The sequence below is a fragment of the Phodopus roborovskii genome, unplaced genomic scaffold (genome assembly GCF_943737965.1).
Source record: "Phodopus roborovskii unplaced genomic scaffold, PHOROB, whole genome shotgun sequence".
Taxonomy (NCBI): domain Eukaryota; kingdom Metazoa; phylum Chordata; class Mammalia; order Rodentia; family Cricetidae; genus Phodopus; species Phodopus roborovskii.
Window position 1 is genome coordinate 4,532,438 of NW_026126585.1, and position 13,466 is coordinate 4,545,903.

The 13,466-nt window shown below is 48.2% G+C and overlaps 1 protein-coding gene across 23 annotated transcripts in view; it reads left to right on the forward strand.

Moving 5' to 3' along the window:
- Clasp1 (cytoplasmic linker associated protein 1) overlaps nt 1-13,466 on the forward strand; it is a 212,785-nt gene that overhangs the window by 182,448 nt on the left and 16,871 nt on the right. For all 23 annotated transcript variants that reach the window (XM_051204094.1, XM_051204103.1, XM_051204096.1 and 20 more), the window contains 4 exons: nt 1,792-1,942; nt 7,123-7,366; nt 9,259-9,449; nt 11,353-11,481. In XM_051204094.1, coding sequence (XP_051060051.1) covers nt 1,792-1,942; nt 7,123-7,366; nt 9,259-9,449; nt 11,353-11,481 — 715 coding nt within the window. The remainder of the gene's footprint in view (nt 1-1,791; nt 1,943-7,122; nt 7,367-9,258; nt 9,450-11,352; nt 11,482-13,466) is intronic.

Genomic DNA, 13,466 nt, shown 5'->3' on the forward strand with positions numbered 1-13,466 from the left:
GGTTCAGCATAGCGGCACTTGCATTCGAAGCTTAGCTGGATGAGGTCTTGACTGAGGCATCCTTCCTTTTGTTTCTGTGCAGAGCACGGGGCCCCTCCTCATCGGCTGCAGCCCCTCTTGTAGCACAGGTCTTGACTAGTGGAGAGAGAGAGCATGGTGCTTCCTAGCTCCGTTTCTATTTCTCTCTGTCCCACTTCTTCCTTGCAGCCTGCGTGTGTGTTATCAGTAACAGCCATGCCACTGATTCAGTGTTATCCTGTCTTGAAATGTTCTCCACCAGAGAAATTAGTCCATTGCTTTTCAGGTTAGCCTCTGGCAGGTTCTTGGGACAAGGGCAGCCAGGTTCTTTCCCAAAATGTCACAAGAGCATTCCCTGGCCCAGCTCCGAATGCTGTTCCCCTCCGAAGCCTGTTGAGCTGAGCTGCTGCCCATCTACACTGCTCTTGGGGCTCCTTCCTGTCTTCCGGGCTCCTGCTAGATGACTCGTAGAGCAATCAGTCACCTCTCAAAGTCCCAAAGTCTCCCACATTCTCCACATCACAACACAGTTCCAGAGGGACAAGGGTCCATCATGGCAGGGAGGCATGGCAGTGGGCAGGGCAGGGGTGGTGGCAGGAACCGGAAATGGAGAACTCACCTCTTCAAAAGCAAGCATGATGCAGAGAGAGCAAACTGGAAGGTGGGCACGGCTTTTCATTCTCAAAGCCCATAGCCAGTGATGTGGCTCCTCCAGCAAGGCCACACCTCCTAACACCCACACCCCAAATAATGCCACCCACTGTGGATGAGTTAATTCGATTACCAGAGCCTCTGGGATACAGTGCCATTTAAGCCACTCCAGATGCTCTCTTAAAGGAAGCAGTGTTTAAAGTGTCCTTAGTGATTTTCCCACCATGCTTTGCTTTCGCTGTTGTCTACCCATCCTGTGCTTCTTGGTATTTGGTTTGGGGGTGGTTGTTTTGTTTTGTTTTTTAATTCTCAGTGGGGGGAGGTGTGGATTTTTTTTTCCCATGGTCTTCTTTGTTCAGTATCCTTTGCACGCGTCTAAAGAACACTTGCTGACAAACGGCAAAAGGCTCCCTTGCCTTTTTCTTTTTTAAAACCATTTCTGCTTCATGTTGTATTGTTATTAGTGTCTCAAAGGGTAGCAATTGGCCTCACTCTCCCATAAAGGACAAGTGTTGTTTCTAGAAGTGTTTTACGTGTTCATCCAGGAAGGTGGTTCACCCAGGAGGTAGAGCCCCAGGAGCCCGGTGAGGGTAGCTCTGACTCTGCCTCCCAGGCTTGGATTTTTTGAGGGAGGGTCTGACTTGTTTCTCTGGATTGGATTCTGGTGTGCACAGCCCGGTCCTGTGAAGTGATTTGCTTTGCTCCCCAGAAGTCTCTCTGTAAGCCAAGCTTATTTCCATGTGCCTGTTCCTCCAGAGTTTGTACATTTGAGACCAGTAACAACCAAACTACCTCTTTTTTCATCTCCAAGATAAGAAAGTTCCTTTTCCACCTTCATTACCTTGTACATTCCGTCACCGATATCACTCCTGAGTTCTCACGTTCTTGTGGTTTGTTGTCTCTGACTGGTCCCTGGGTGCTGTGTAACTTGTCTGGGGCCGGCTTTGAGTGGAAGATGGACAGTGGCAGACAAGAAATGTCCCCTTCGTACCCCAACTAACCAGAAGACCCCAAATTTAACTAGTCTTACTCTAAATTACTAAATCATTTAGGCCCATGCCTTGGTCTTATGCATATACCTCAGTTTTTCAAAAAATGCCTTTCCTTTCTTTTAAATTATAGCATGCTGGACTATGATACAGAGAACTTGAACTCTGAAGAAATCTACAGCTCTTTTCGTGGAGTTACAGAAGCCATCGAAAAGTTCAGCTTCCGAAGCCAAGAGGACCTGAATGAGCCAATTAAGCGAGATGGCAAGAAAGATTGTGATCTTGTGAGTACCCTGGGCCAGGGCACAGCTATGTCAGTTAGGTGGCAGTGGACTGAATCTATCCCACACCGAGCTCAGTCCCGGGTGACAGCGGTCTCTATTCTGGTGTTAAAATAATAGACTTTTGGGCAGCCTAAGGCAGTTTTAAGACACTTCAGAAGAGTGAGCCTCGGCTTCTTACCATCTGTCTTGGACGTGTTCTTGCTTCTCTGGTGAGTCTGGGGCTGGAGCGATGCTCAGTCAGTAAAGGACTTGCCTCACGTGCATGAGAGCCTGACTTCAGTCCCCAGAACCACACCAAAACTCAGGCAGCAGAGGCAGGCTGCTCTACAGAGCGACTTCCAGAACAGCCAGAGCTACACAGAGAACCCCTGTCTCAAATAACCAAAAGCTAAAAAAAATCTTGGCATGGTAGAATGTATCCGAGTGTCTGAAAGGCCAGCTCCAGGGAACCAGAGATGCTAGAGCAGTGTTCTCAACCTGTGGATTGGAGCCTCTTTGGGGGTTGAATGACCCTTCCACAGGGGTGACCCAAGACCATTAGAAAACACAGAGATTTGCATTATGGTTCATGACAGCAAAATTACAGTTATGAAGTAGCAACAAAATAATTTTATGGTTGGGGGTATCACCACAATGTGAGAAACTGCATTAAAAGGTTGCAGCATTAGGAAGGTTGAGAACCACCGTTCTAGGGGAAAAGGTGTTAACAGGGGCCAGAAGTCTCCGGGGCTCTTGAGACAGATGACATGATCTGATGAGGTGGTAATGTCTGAGAAAGAGAAAACAGTGAGCTATTGAGAGCACCGTGAATCTAGCTGTGCGTATGTGTGGATTGCAGGGCTCATGGATCAACTAAACAAACTTAGAAAATCAGTGTGCTGGGAGTTTAGGTCAGTGCCTGAGGCCAGAGCAGAGACTTGGGAGGCGCTGAAGAGTGAGTCTGATACGAAAAGAAAGTGAAGGATTTAGTGCTGAGGCACTCGGCGATGACAGAGCCCTGGGGAGCAGCCCCAGCTCAGCACAATGGGAGCATGGGAAAGAAGCCGAGGTCCTGTGGCACCAGGGATGGAGGGAGCTTCAGGGCAGACAAGATGCTTTCCCTGTTCCATGTGAACTCCCATGACACCACCAAGCGGATGTGCCATGTGTGGACTCGCAGTGTTCTGTTTGGGGTCATTTCAGTGTTTTCTACGTTTTCAAAGTACAAAAAAGCCCCGATGAGAGTTGAAAGGAATAAAAATTGACAAGAGAAATAAAAGATGGTAAAGCCCAAGAAACCTCACATTTCTGAAGGCCCTGTGAAATGAAGGGGACAGGTGTCAGGGCCACAGGGCCTTTGGTGGTCAGGGCTATCATGCCATTGGTGGTTAAGACGTTGGCTTTTGATCTGTATGTGCACATATGGTCCTGGAAATTGAACTCAGAGCCCCAAGACGCTAAGCAGATGCTCTGCTATGGACCACACACACACAGCTCTACCCCGATATTTCCTCCTGTTCTGCTCGTCCTCTGGCCATGTCGTCCATCATACACAGGCCCTCCCTGAAATGCATTCAGCCCTTCATATGCCCGGGCTCTTCCTCAGTGGAGTCAATCAGATATGCACTAGAATATGCATTAAAAACCCTGTAGTCTAAATGTGCGCAGACTATTTTCCTTCCTGGTGATTGATGTAGGAGGGCCCACTCAGTATGGGCAGGGCCACCTCTGGACTGGTGGCCCTGGGTGCTATAAGAAAGCAGGCCAAGCAAGCCATGGGGAGACAGTCAGTAAGCAGTATTCCTTGTGGCCTCTGCTTTAGTTCCTGTGTTCATGCTTCTGCGCTGAGCCCCTACCCTGTCTTCGTTTGGTGATGGAGTGTGGCCTCAGAGTTGTAAGCTGAAATAAATCCTTCCCTCCCCAAAGTTGTTTTTGTCATGGTGCTTTCTCACAGCAACCAAAAACCCTAATTAGAACGGGGAAGAAACGGTTTGTTTCATCTTCAACTTAGAGTCGGTCATTGCGGGAAACCAAGGCAAGAAACTGGAAGCAAAAACCAGAGCAGGGACCACAGAGGACACTGTTTACTGGCTTCTCCCTATGGATTTCTTATACGACCCAAGACCTACTCAGGAGTGGCCCTGCCCACAGTGGGCTGGGCCCTCCTCAACAGTCATTAAGTTAAGAAGATGCCCTACAGACACACGCACAGGCCAGTCTAACGGAAGCCGGCCTAAACTGTTCCCATCACTTCTTCCATGCGATGCTAATTGGTGTCAAGTTGTCAAAAATTAACCAGTGCGGACACATTTTCAGCTAAGACGCTGAGTGAAAGTCAGAGCCAGTGTATCTGCACCAGTAGGCCTAATTCGCCAAGGCCGTGCGTGGACACAAATCAGAGCTGGTGGGTGATGGTTCACACAAGAAATGACAACGTTAAAAATGTTGGGAAAGTCCTTCCTGAACAGTGACAGAGGTACAAGGACCGGGTATCCAGGTTCCAGTCTGCTTTCAGTCGACATGGTAGCACTGAATGTAAGGGAGATCATAATGCTGTAGTGAGACGCAGGTACTCTGTGAGACTATGGGATTATCTGGACACACGTGATCGCCGACTTTACCAGTAATTTATTCTGAGTAAAGAGCTCAGCAAAAGAAAAGAACAGCACAAAGCATCACATTTCAGTACTAATCTACAACCTTTTGAAAAAGAGTAATTGAGTGAATTTTATTAGTAGTGTGATTGCACATCATAACCACAAAAGTTTATCTACACGTGAATTGCTTATGCCATGAGGAAAACAAAATGTCAATTGTATATGTACATGAAATCCAATCTTTGCAAAATCTGCAGGTAGAGAAGGACAGAAAAGAAATAATATGTACACAAGAAAAGTAAAGTTGGAGGGCTGCTGAAAACGTGACTCAGAGGGTAAAAAACACTTGCTGCTCAGTTCAGTCCTTGAAACACAAAGGTGGAAAGAGAACTGAGCCCATAAGGTTGTCCTCTGACCCCCCATATTTGTGTATGGTGCACACACACACACACACACACACACACACACACATTAATTATAAGAGAGTTACAAACTCACCCATGCATTACCTTCTACTCGAAAGCTGCTATTGAGATACTATACCTTGTGGGCCTGAATTTTGTACAAGTCTATGCCTATATTATTTTTTATTCTCTGTACCTTAACTGTACTATAGAGTCTTACTTGTAGGTGTCACTGATAAATGGCATTCCAGATCTTCATGAGGGATATGCACAGAAAGTTGCAAGTGTGGGTTCAGACAGGTACCTGTAGACTAGCATTTACAGTAGCTTTGGTCATGGTAGCCAAGGCGAACACAGTCCCAGTGTGGGTCAACAGGTGCAAGGGTTAAATGTGACAGGCAGCCTTCCAAAGGGAGAAAGCTGGCCTGTGCTAGAACCTAGACGAACTTAAAATGCATACTGCAAGTGAAATCAGCCAGCTGCAAAGGGGCTAGTATCCTCTCATCTCCTTTACCTGAGATGCCTAGCATGACACATTAGTAGAGAATAGAATCAAGGTTTGTGGGGGCAGGAGAATTGTTATTTATCAGGTACTGTAGGGTTTTGGGGGGGATGAGAAAGTTTGGGGTGTGCATGGTGTTGATGGTTACACAAAATAGTGAATGTATCCCATGTCACTGAACCATGCAGGTATGGATGGTTGAAATGACAGGGTATGAGTATTTACACAACTTTTAAAAACACATAAACACAGAGTGAGAGTTGTGTCTTGTTGGCAGCACAAATACAATTTTGTGGGAGTCACCAGTATGCTCCAGATTCCTGGAAATCATGTCCAGGTGAGGAAATAGGCTGCCTGTTGCCAGCACTTAGCCCAGACTTGTCCTCATAGTACCGTCATGTAGGGGCTGAAGCAGCTAATTGGCCAAGGTAAAGGCCAGATACCGGGTCTTGGTTCCATTTCTGTCACTGTGACAGAACACCATGAGCCGACACAGCTTGAGGAGGAAAAGGTTTGCAATTCCATGTCATAGTCCACCCCTGAGGGAAGATAGGCAGGTGCTAATGCAGAGTCCACAGGAGAGTGCTGCTTACTGACTTGTTCCTCATGCCCTCCCACATTAATTATTGATTAAGAAAATATACCGCAGACCTTCCCACAGGCCAGTCTCCTAAGGGTATTTTTTTTTTTTTCCAGCTGAGGTTCCCTTTTCCCAAATGACTCTAGATTGTGTCAAGTCGACATAAAACTAGGTAGCCATCAGAGCAAGAGTATCAAAAACATGCCAGAGACCATTGAAAGACAACTGTTAAGACAAACAAAGGAGAAGAAAGTTCAGTACTAGGTATCCAAAGAATGGAGGAGTGATTTGTGGCCTGGGGGATATTTCTTGTATCTCAAGGTGTTAGAGGTAGTTTTGAGATAATCTGGCTAACCCTCATTATTATCTCAAAATATCTACAAATCAAGGGGCTGGTTTGTAGCTATTTAGACTGCTTTAGATTCTGAGCGGTGATTGAGCTTTCTCCACAGAGGTCTCATTAAGGTATCATTGAGAAGCCCCTACTGTTGGCAACCGAGACAGAGGTCAGTGGTCTGAAGCAGGCTTCTCAAGAATGGACAGTGAAGGACTCTTCAGGCTTCTTGGTAGTGATCCATAAGAAAACTCATGAGTGAATCACCAAAACACAAAGAAATACATAAGCAGATGTGGGAATGTTCTATTCAGATAGAAATACCAGTAGCATGGAGCTGGACAGATGGCTCCATGCTTAAGAGCATGTTCTTTCACTTGCTGTACCAGGCAGCTCACAGCTAGCTGTAACTCCAAGGACACATTCTGAACACACACACACACACACACACACACACACACTTTTTAAAAAAAAAATTTAAATAAAATCAATATCAATAGCTGTTCTTTTTGTCAGTAGCCAGCTTGCAAATGGAAATCCCTGGTCCCTCTAAGAAATTCCTTAGCATCAACGAGAAAGCATGGACTCGGTGTGGTGGCACATGCCTTTTAATCCTAGCACCGGTGACAGCTAGCTATGTGGACCTCTGAGTTTCAGTTTCACATAGTGAGACCCTGTGAAAGAGAGAGATGGAGGGAGAGAAGAGAGAGGAAGGAGTGATGGAAAACTAACAAATGGACAGGTGTGCCGGGGCGTCCCAGAGTGACTGTGTGCTGTGTTCCAGGTGTCCCGAGATGGGGGAGCAGCCTCACCTGCCACTGAGGGCCGGGGCGGTGGAGAGGTGGAAGGAGGCAGGATGGCTTTGGACAACAAGACCTCCCTGCTCAACACACAACCTCCACGTGCCTTCCCGGGGCCACGAGCACGGGAATATAACCCATATCCCTACTCGGACACCATCAACACCTATGACAAGACAGCTCTGAAGGAGGCGGTGTTTGACGATGACATGGAGCAGCTCCGAGATGGTCTGTCTGCTTGCCCACCCTTCTATGTCTCCTACACACCTCCCTCTATCATCCCAGCCCTGTGGGCCCTGTCAAACACAAATAGAAACACGGGGTCTGTCCTGGTCCGTCATTTGCTCAGAGCTGCTTATTGAGTCCCTGCTATGTGCTTGTGCCCGGGAGGTCGCCTGGGAGTAGAAGCCTATTTGGGCTTGCACTCTGCGGAGCCTGTAGTCTGTCCATTGGAGGCTCTGCCACTGGGGCTTTCCTAGAATGCTTCCTGAGGGGGGTGGTTGGCCAGGGTATGCAACAGGGCACAGGCGTCTCATGCTTGATCTCTGTGAAGACCTTGGCCCACACTGTCCCAGCTCTCTTAGTCATAACGATGAGGTCCCAAAGCCACGCAGGAGGCTTCCTCCTTCCTTCAGTGGTGCCGCACCCAGGGTCTTCCCCGGCTGTGCTTGGCACTTTGCCAAGAAGCATCTTCCCATTAGCTCCTGAGATTAGAGACAGCTGTTCTCACTTTGCAGGTTAACAAACAGATGCAGAAAGATTAAGATAACCTGCCCAAAATATACCATAGGGATGTATCCAGGATTTCTTCTGAGTCCCACGTCAAGACCAGTGTCCAGGGATAGAGAAAGTGGCTCAGGGATTGAGTTGTGCTTAGCACACGTGAGACCATGGATTCAATCTACAGAGCCACAGGAAAATCCAAGGCTGGTGTCCACTAGCAAGGGACCAATGAGTGACTATATATTGGTCTTTGTGCCAGCAACTTTAAGCTTTCCTTTTCCCACCTCGCTCATATCCACTAGCTTTGTTCTATTGCAACTTCCTCTGACTTTTTTGTTTGGATGGAGAATTATGTAAATGAAAATTATAAATAAGCAACACCTGCTTGAATGGCATCTGGAATCATGAAGTACTTAGGTTGCCCTGCCCAGAAGGAAAGCAAGGCACACTTCCTGGCATGATTGTTCCGGCCTGTTGGGTTGCAGACTCAGGATGAGCACAACTTTGGAGGGGGCTGTGACATAGGACAGGGGGCAGGTTCAAGACGCAGAAGGCATAGAGGTCCCCGTACTTTGCCATACTGAGGTAGAAGACAGTTCTCCAGGGTGTCCAGGGAGACCCAGAAGCATTAAGGGTCAAAAAACAATCCCAGAACTGTCGTTCCCCTGGATTTGCAAGTGCTGGTCCCCTGGCTGTAAGCCTGGGCTGGCCAGTGTTTGCGTGACCCATGCTTTCGCAGAAGTGGGTGGTTTTTTCCTTTGCTTGTGGAATCGCTTCACCCTTTCTCCTTTATTGCTCTTGACCAGAGATGAGCGTGTCAGTCGCTTCTTACCCACCCCCAGGGTACTGAAGAGCATATGGAGAAAGGCGGGATGGCGGGCCAGGGCTTAGTGTTTTAAACTTCCTTATGTGCTTGCCCCCAATCTCAGAAGCTAAAGAAATTGGCAAATATGCCTCAGGAGAGTGCTTGTGGTGACTCAGCTGCACAGTTGGCTCCCCATGCCCACTGTTCAAAGTTGAGTTTTCAGAGTCGAGGGCTTTTCAGTGAGTATGGCCAGGGACAGAGGTGCTTTTGAGCCATTGGAAGAGGTTCAGACCCCTCCTGGTAAGCATGCTAGTGGAGGTGGACAGGCTTTCCAGTCTTTGGATAGTCTGGTTGGGTTGGCATCAGTTACTGCCTTTGCACATCCAAGAATGGAAGATCCTAGTCAGTGTGATAGTGAGAAGGTCTTCAGGGATGTTTGCAGTTGGAATTGGGACAGATGTTAGTCAGTTAGAGAATGGGAGGGCAGAGTAAGAGGGAGAGCGTAGCATCTATCAGTGAGAGTCACGGTAGGAAAGAACATGGCGGGAACAGATGGCCACCCCCTCCTGAGGTTCCCTGTTTGCCTCCCCAGTGCCCATTGACCACTCGGACCTGGTGGCTGACTTGCTGAAGGAGCTCTCTAACCACAATGAGCGTGTGGAGGAGCGGAAGGGCGCACTACTGGAGCTGCTCAAGATCACCAGGGAGGACAGCCTGGGCGTGTGGGAGGAGCACTTCAAGACCATCCTGCTGCTGCTGCTGGAAACTCTAGGGGACAAAGATGTAGGCATTTCCATGGCGCCTTCAACATGGTGCCGTTCCTGATCAGGGCTGACTAGCTTTCCTTTGGGTTTCATGCCTGGCTTACACCAAATCAAGTGTCCATGCAGTTACCACATAGCCACATGAGCTCCCTGTGCAGACCCAAGTCCCCCTGTACCTGCGTGTACACCCAACCAGTCAAACGCCTTTCCCAACCTAGACACTTTAGCACAGATGTTGCCCAGACCCCATTAGTATAGATCGTAGCCTTCCAGCCTTCATTCTTGTATGGGTTTCACTTTGAGTTCATGTAAAATAAAGAAATAGACTTTATTTTTAATTTTTTTTTAAACTAATTTGCCAGGTGGCGATGGCACATGCCTTTAATCCCAGCACTCAGGAGGTAGACGCAGGTGATCTCTGTGAGTTCAAAGCCAGCCCAGTCTACAGAGAGAGTTCTAGTACAATCAGGGCTACACAGTGAAACCCTGCCTTGATGGTGGTGGTGGTGGGGGGGGTTGTTTTGTCTTACCTAACTAATGTGGACACACACAGCACATGTGTGCGTCAGAGGCCAACTTTTTTCCTGCCTCGGTGTGAATTTGGGGGGTGAAACTCAAGTCACTGAGCCATCTTACCTGCCCAGATTTTATTTGTCAAGAGCCCTTATTTAAAGTGCTGCATTTCATGACATTTCATCTTGGCTCACCATGTGCCTGTTAGAGCTAATGTTAGCAGGGCAGATGACAGGTTCCCAAGGTGTCTTGATAGTTATAAAGCAAAACACTCATGCTGGGACGTTTGAGTGAGACAGACCAGGCTTTGTAGCGTACCTGGGCTGTGACTATACCTGGTACCTAGTAGCTAACATTGTGGAGGTGAGTGTAGAGGGGGAAGGTGGCCCAGTCTTGCCTCCTGCCTGTGGAGCAGGCCCCTAACACAGAAGTGGGAGGGGCTAGCTGAGATTAAACTTTCTAAGTAATGGTGCATTTTTTCTCATTGGGCTTTCATGGCCTAACAGACATGGCAGGCGGATGGGGCTGGGAGGAGTTCCAGAAAGCTAGGACAGGGTGAGGTCATAGGCCAGACCCAGGGTCACAGTGGTGGTGACTGATGGCAGCCAGGAGTGGAGGAGGGGAAGAGCAGTAAATGCTGCCTGGAATGGTTTTCTTAGGATTAAAGGCCTGGTTTAGGGGTAAGGAAAGATGGGGAATGTGCTGCCTATGGAGACAGCTACACTCGACTGGGCCCTGGGGGAGACAGGGTGACGTCATGCAGAGGGCAGGTGCTTTCTGTGTGCGTTTGCACACTGCACAGTTGAGTGACAAGGAATCAGGATGTGCTTCTTGGCTCTGTTTGCAGTAAACTCTGCTCTCTCTTCTTGAGATTAGGCGTCTGTTTGGAATGGCTTTCCTCCAGACACATGACTTGGGCCTTAACAGCTTGAGGCCTGTTGCATGGGTGACCTCATCATCAAGAAGGTCAGGAACAGACACTGGTCTCTAGCTGACCTCAGAGAGTTCCCAGCCTGGGAGGTCCTGTCCCTGCTGTCCCTGTGCATGTTTCACAGAAGGATGAATGACTCATGAACCCAAGCTTCCATTAAGTCAAGAAAGACTAGGGAACTGACCGTGAACTCAGTTGTGCCATCCTCATTTGATCTGCAGTATAGAGTTCATTCTAGAAGCCATTTCCTGCCTGTCCAGGTGCTGGGTCCTGAAGATGTCACCATGCATCAGACCCTGCCCTTACTAAGTTGACGTTCTAGGAAGCCCACGTTGAGTAGGCTTTGCCATCCAAGTAGAGAGGACTGTAAGAGGCCAGGCCACCTAGAAAAGGGCTTAGCCTGTGGGTCAATGCATGCTATAGGCATGGGCAAGAGCCACATACTATTTGGTGACATTGCTTTTCCTTGCATACCTAGCATTCTATTCGAGCTCTGGCTCTGAGAGTTTTACGGGAGATTCTGAGAAACCAGCCAGCAAGATTCAAAAACTACGCAGAACTGACCATCATGAAGACTCTGGAAGCCCACAAAGACTCCCACAAAGAGGTAAGGAGTCCCTGTGGGCATGTGCCAGCAGGAATGGGTAGAGGAGGGCAGGGCCCAAGATGAATGTTCAAGCTTACAGTCTTTCCCTTCTAACTCTGCCTGGGTTAAATGGAGTAAAATTCCTGCTGCTGACATCCGAGCTGAGGGATGCCTAAGATGCTCACTCACAAAGTGTCCCTGTGGTTCCCAGGTCCCAGCATCTCCACTGCCCTCTCGGGAGCAGGCAGGCTACATCTCTGTGCTTTGTGCATGTGGTATAGATGATAGGTCTCAGCAGTCACCCTCCTGTTGCTTGTTGGTGTGTGGGTGTTGAGCCCCTGTGGTTCCCTACTCCGTAGAAGGGCAAGACCTCAGGAGTGTAAGGAGCTGCCTCAAAGTGAGTCCAGGGCTGGGTGCGTAAATTACTCAGTAAAATACCTGCTCTGCAAGCATGAGTATCGAATCCATCTCCAGAATCCACATTAAAAAGTCAGTAACCCGGTACTGGGTAGGAAGAGGCGGGTATATCCATGGGATTGTTAGCCTACTCAGCAAACTGGAGCAAACTGGACACTGTCTCAAGAAGGAGTGGGAGGGGAGAAAAGATGGACAGCACCAGAGATGCATGACCTCTGGATTGTATGCGTGTACACACACACACACACACACACACACACACACACACAGTAACACCCTCCATCAGAAGACTCATGGAAATCAGAATGGTGGGTTTAGAGCTGGAGCAAACTCAAGATGGTAAAGAGTGGGTGTGACCCCACCAACCCATGACCTCATGTCCAGTGCAAGCTCTTGGTTCTGCATGATTATTGTGAGAATGCTCGTAGATGAGGGCTTATGGGTAGACCAGTTCTTACATTAGCAAAGGAGATGAGGCCCTGAGGGTAGTTTTCCTCCTGGCTGTGGTTTGACTGCTTGGGCAGTTACTGCTTTGACCTCCTTAGATCGTCACCTGGAGAAGGGCTATCCTGTGTCTCTCTCCCTGCTGGACTCATACGGTACACCACACATAGGCTTAGGAACATTCCCAACACGTGACTGAGTCGCTAAAACCCGGCTTGGTGGCATGATAGTGACACACACTCATGTTTGACCAGAAGTCTTCCCACTTAGCAACTCACTTGAGCACGTGAACCAGACAGGCCTAACATATGGCCAAGGTCATTGTTCCCAGATGAGGACGAAAAGGCCTCAAAGAGCCTGCCCAGCAGTTCCTAACAGACCAGGGCTTGGGTGTCTTATGAGGGACAAGCTATCTTGCAACGACTTTACTTTTTAAATAGCTTGTCCTTAGAATCAGTGATGACAAACTGAGCTGAAATTGGTGTTGTTTTATATCTAGGATTCAGGTGTGCCCAACCAGCAGTTTGGATCCCAGATGGATTCATCTCAAAATTGTAAACTTAAATGCTAGGGGTGTGCGCGTGCACGTGTGTGGGATTTATTATTATTATTATTATTATTATTATTATTATTATTATTATTATTATACTTTGCTCTGTGTATGCACGTGTGGAGATAGAGGAGAATTTAATCGAAAGTCAGTTCTCGCCGTCCGTCATGTAGAACCCGTGTAGAACTGAGTTAAGCTCAGACCGTCAAACTTCAGCAAGCACCTTCACCTACTCGACCCCTGCTCATTTGACAACTCAAGAGTGTAGTTCTCGAAGCATGCACTTTGTAGCTAACAGTATTAAATATGGCAATGTCAAAAGGTTGGCCACGCCTGACAGGTGCTAGTAGCTGCTTTGGTGACAAAAGACAGGCTTGAAATGAGATTAAAGTGACTAAGGGGGCTGGAGAGATGGCTCTGTGGTTAAGAGAATTGGCTGCTCTTCCAGAGGACACAGGTTAGATTCTATGTGACAGCTCTCAACCATCTGTAGTTTCTGTCCCAGGGAATCTGAGGCTCACTTCTGGCTTTTTTAGGGCACTAGGCATGGCATGGTGCGCATGCATACATGTGGGCAAGATACCACCCACATACG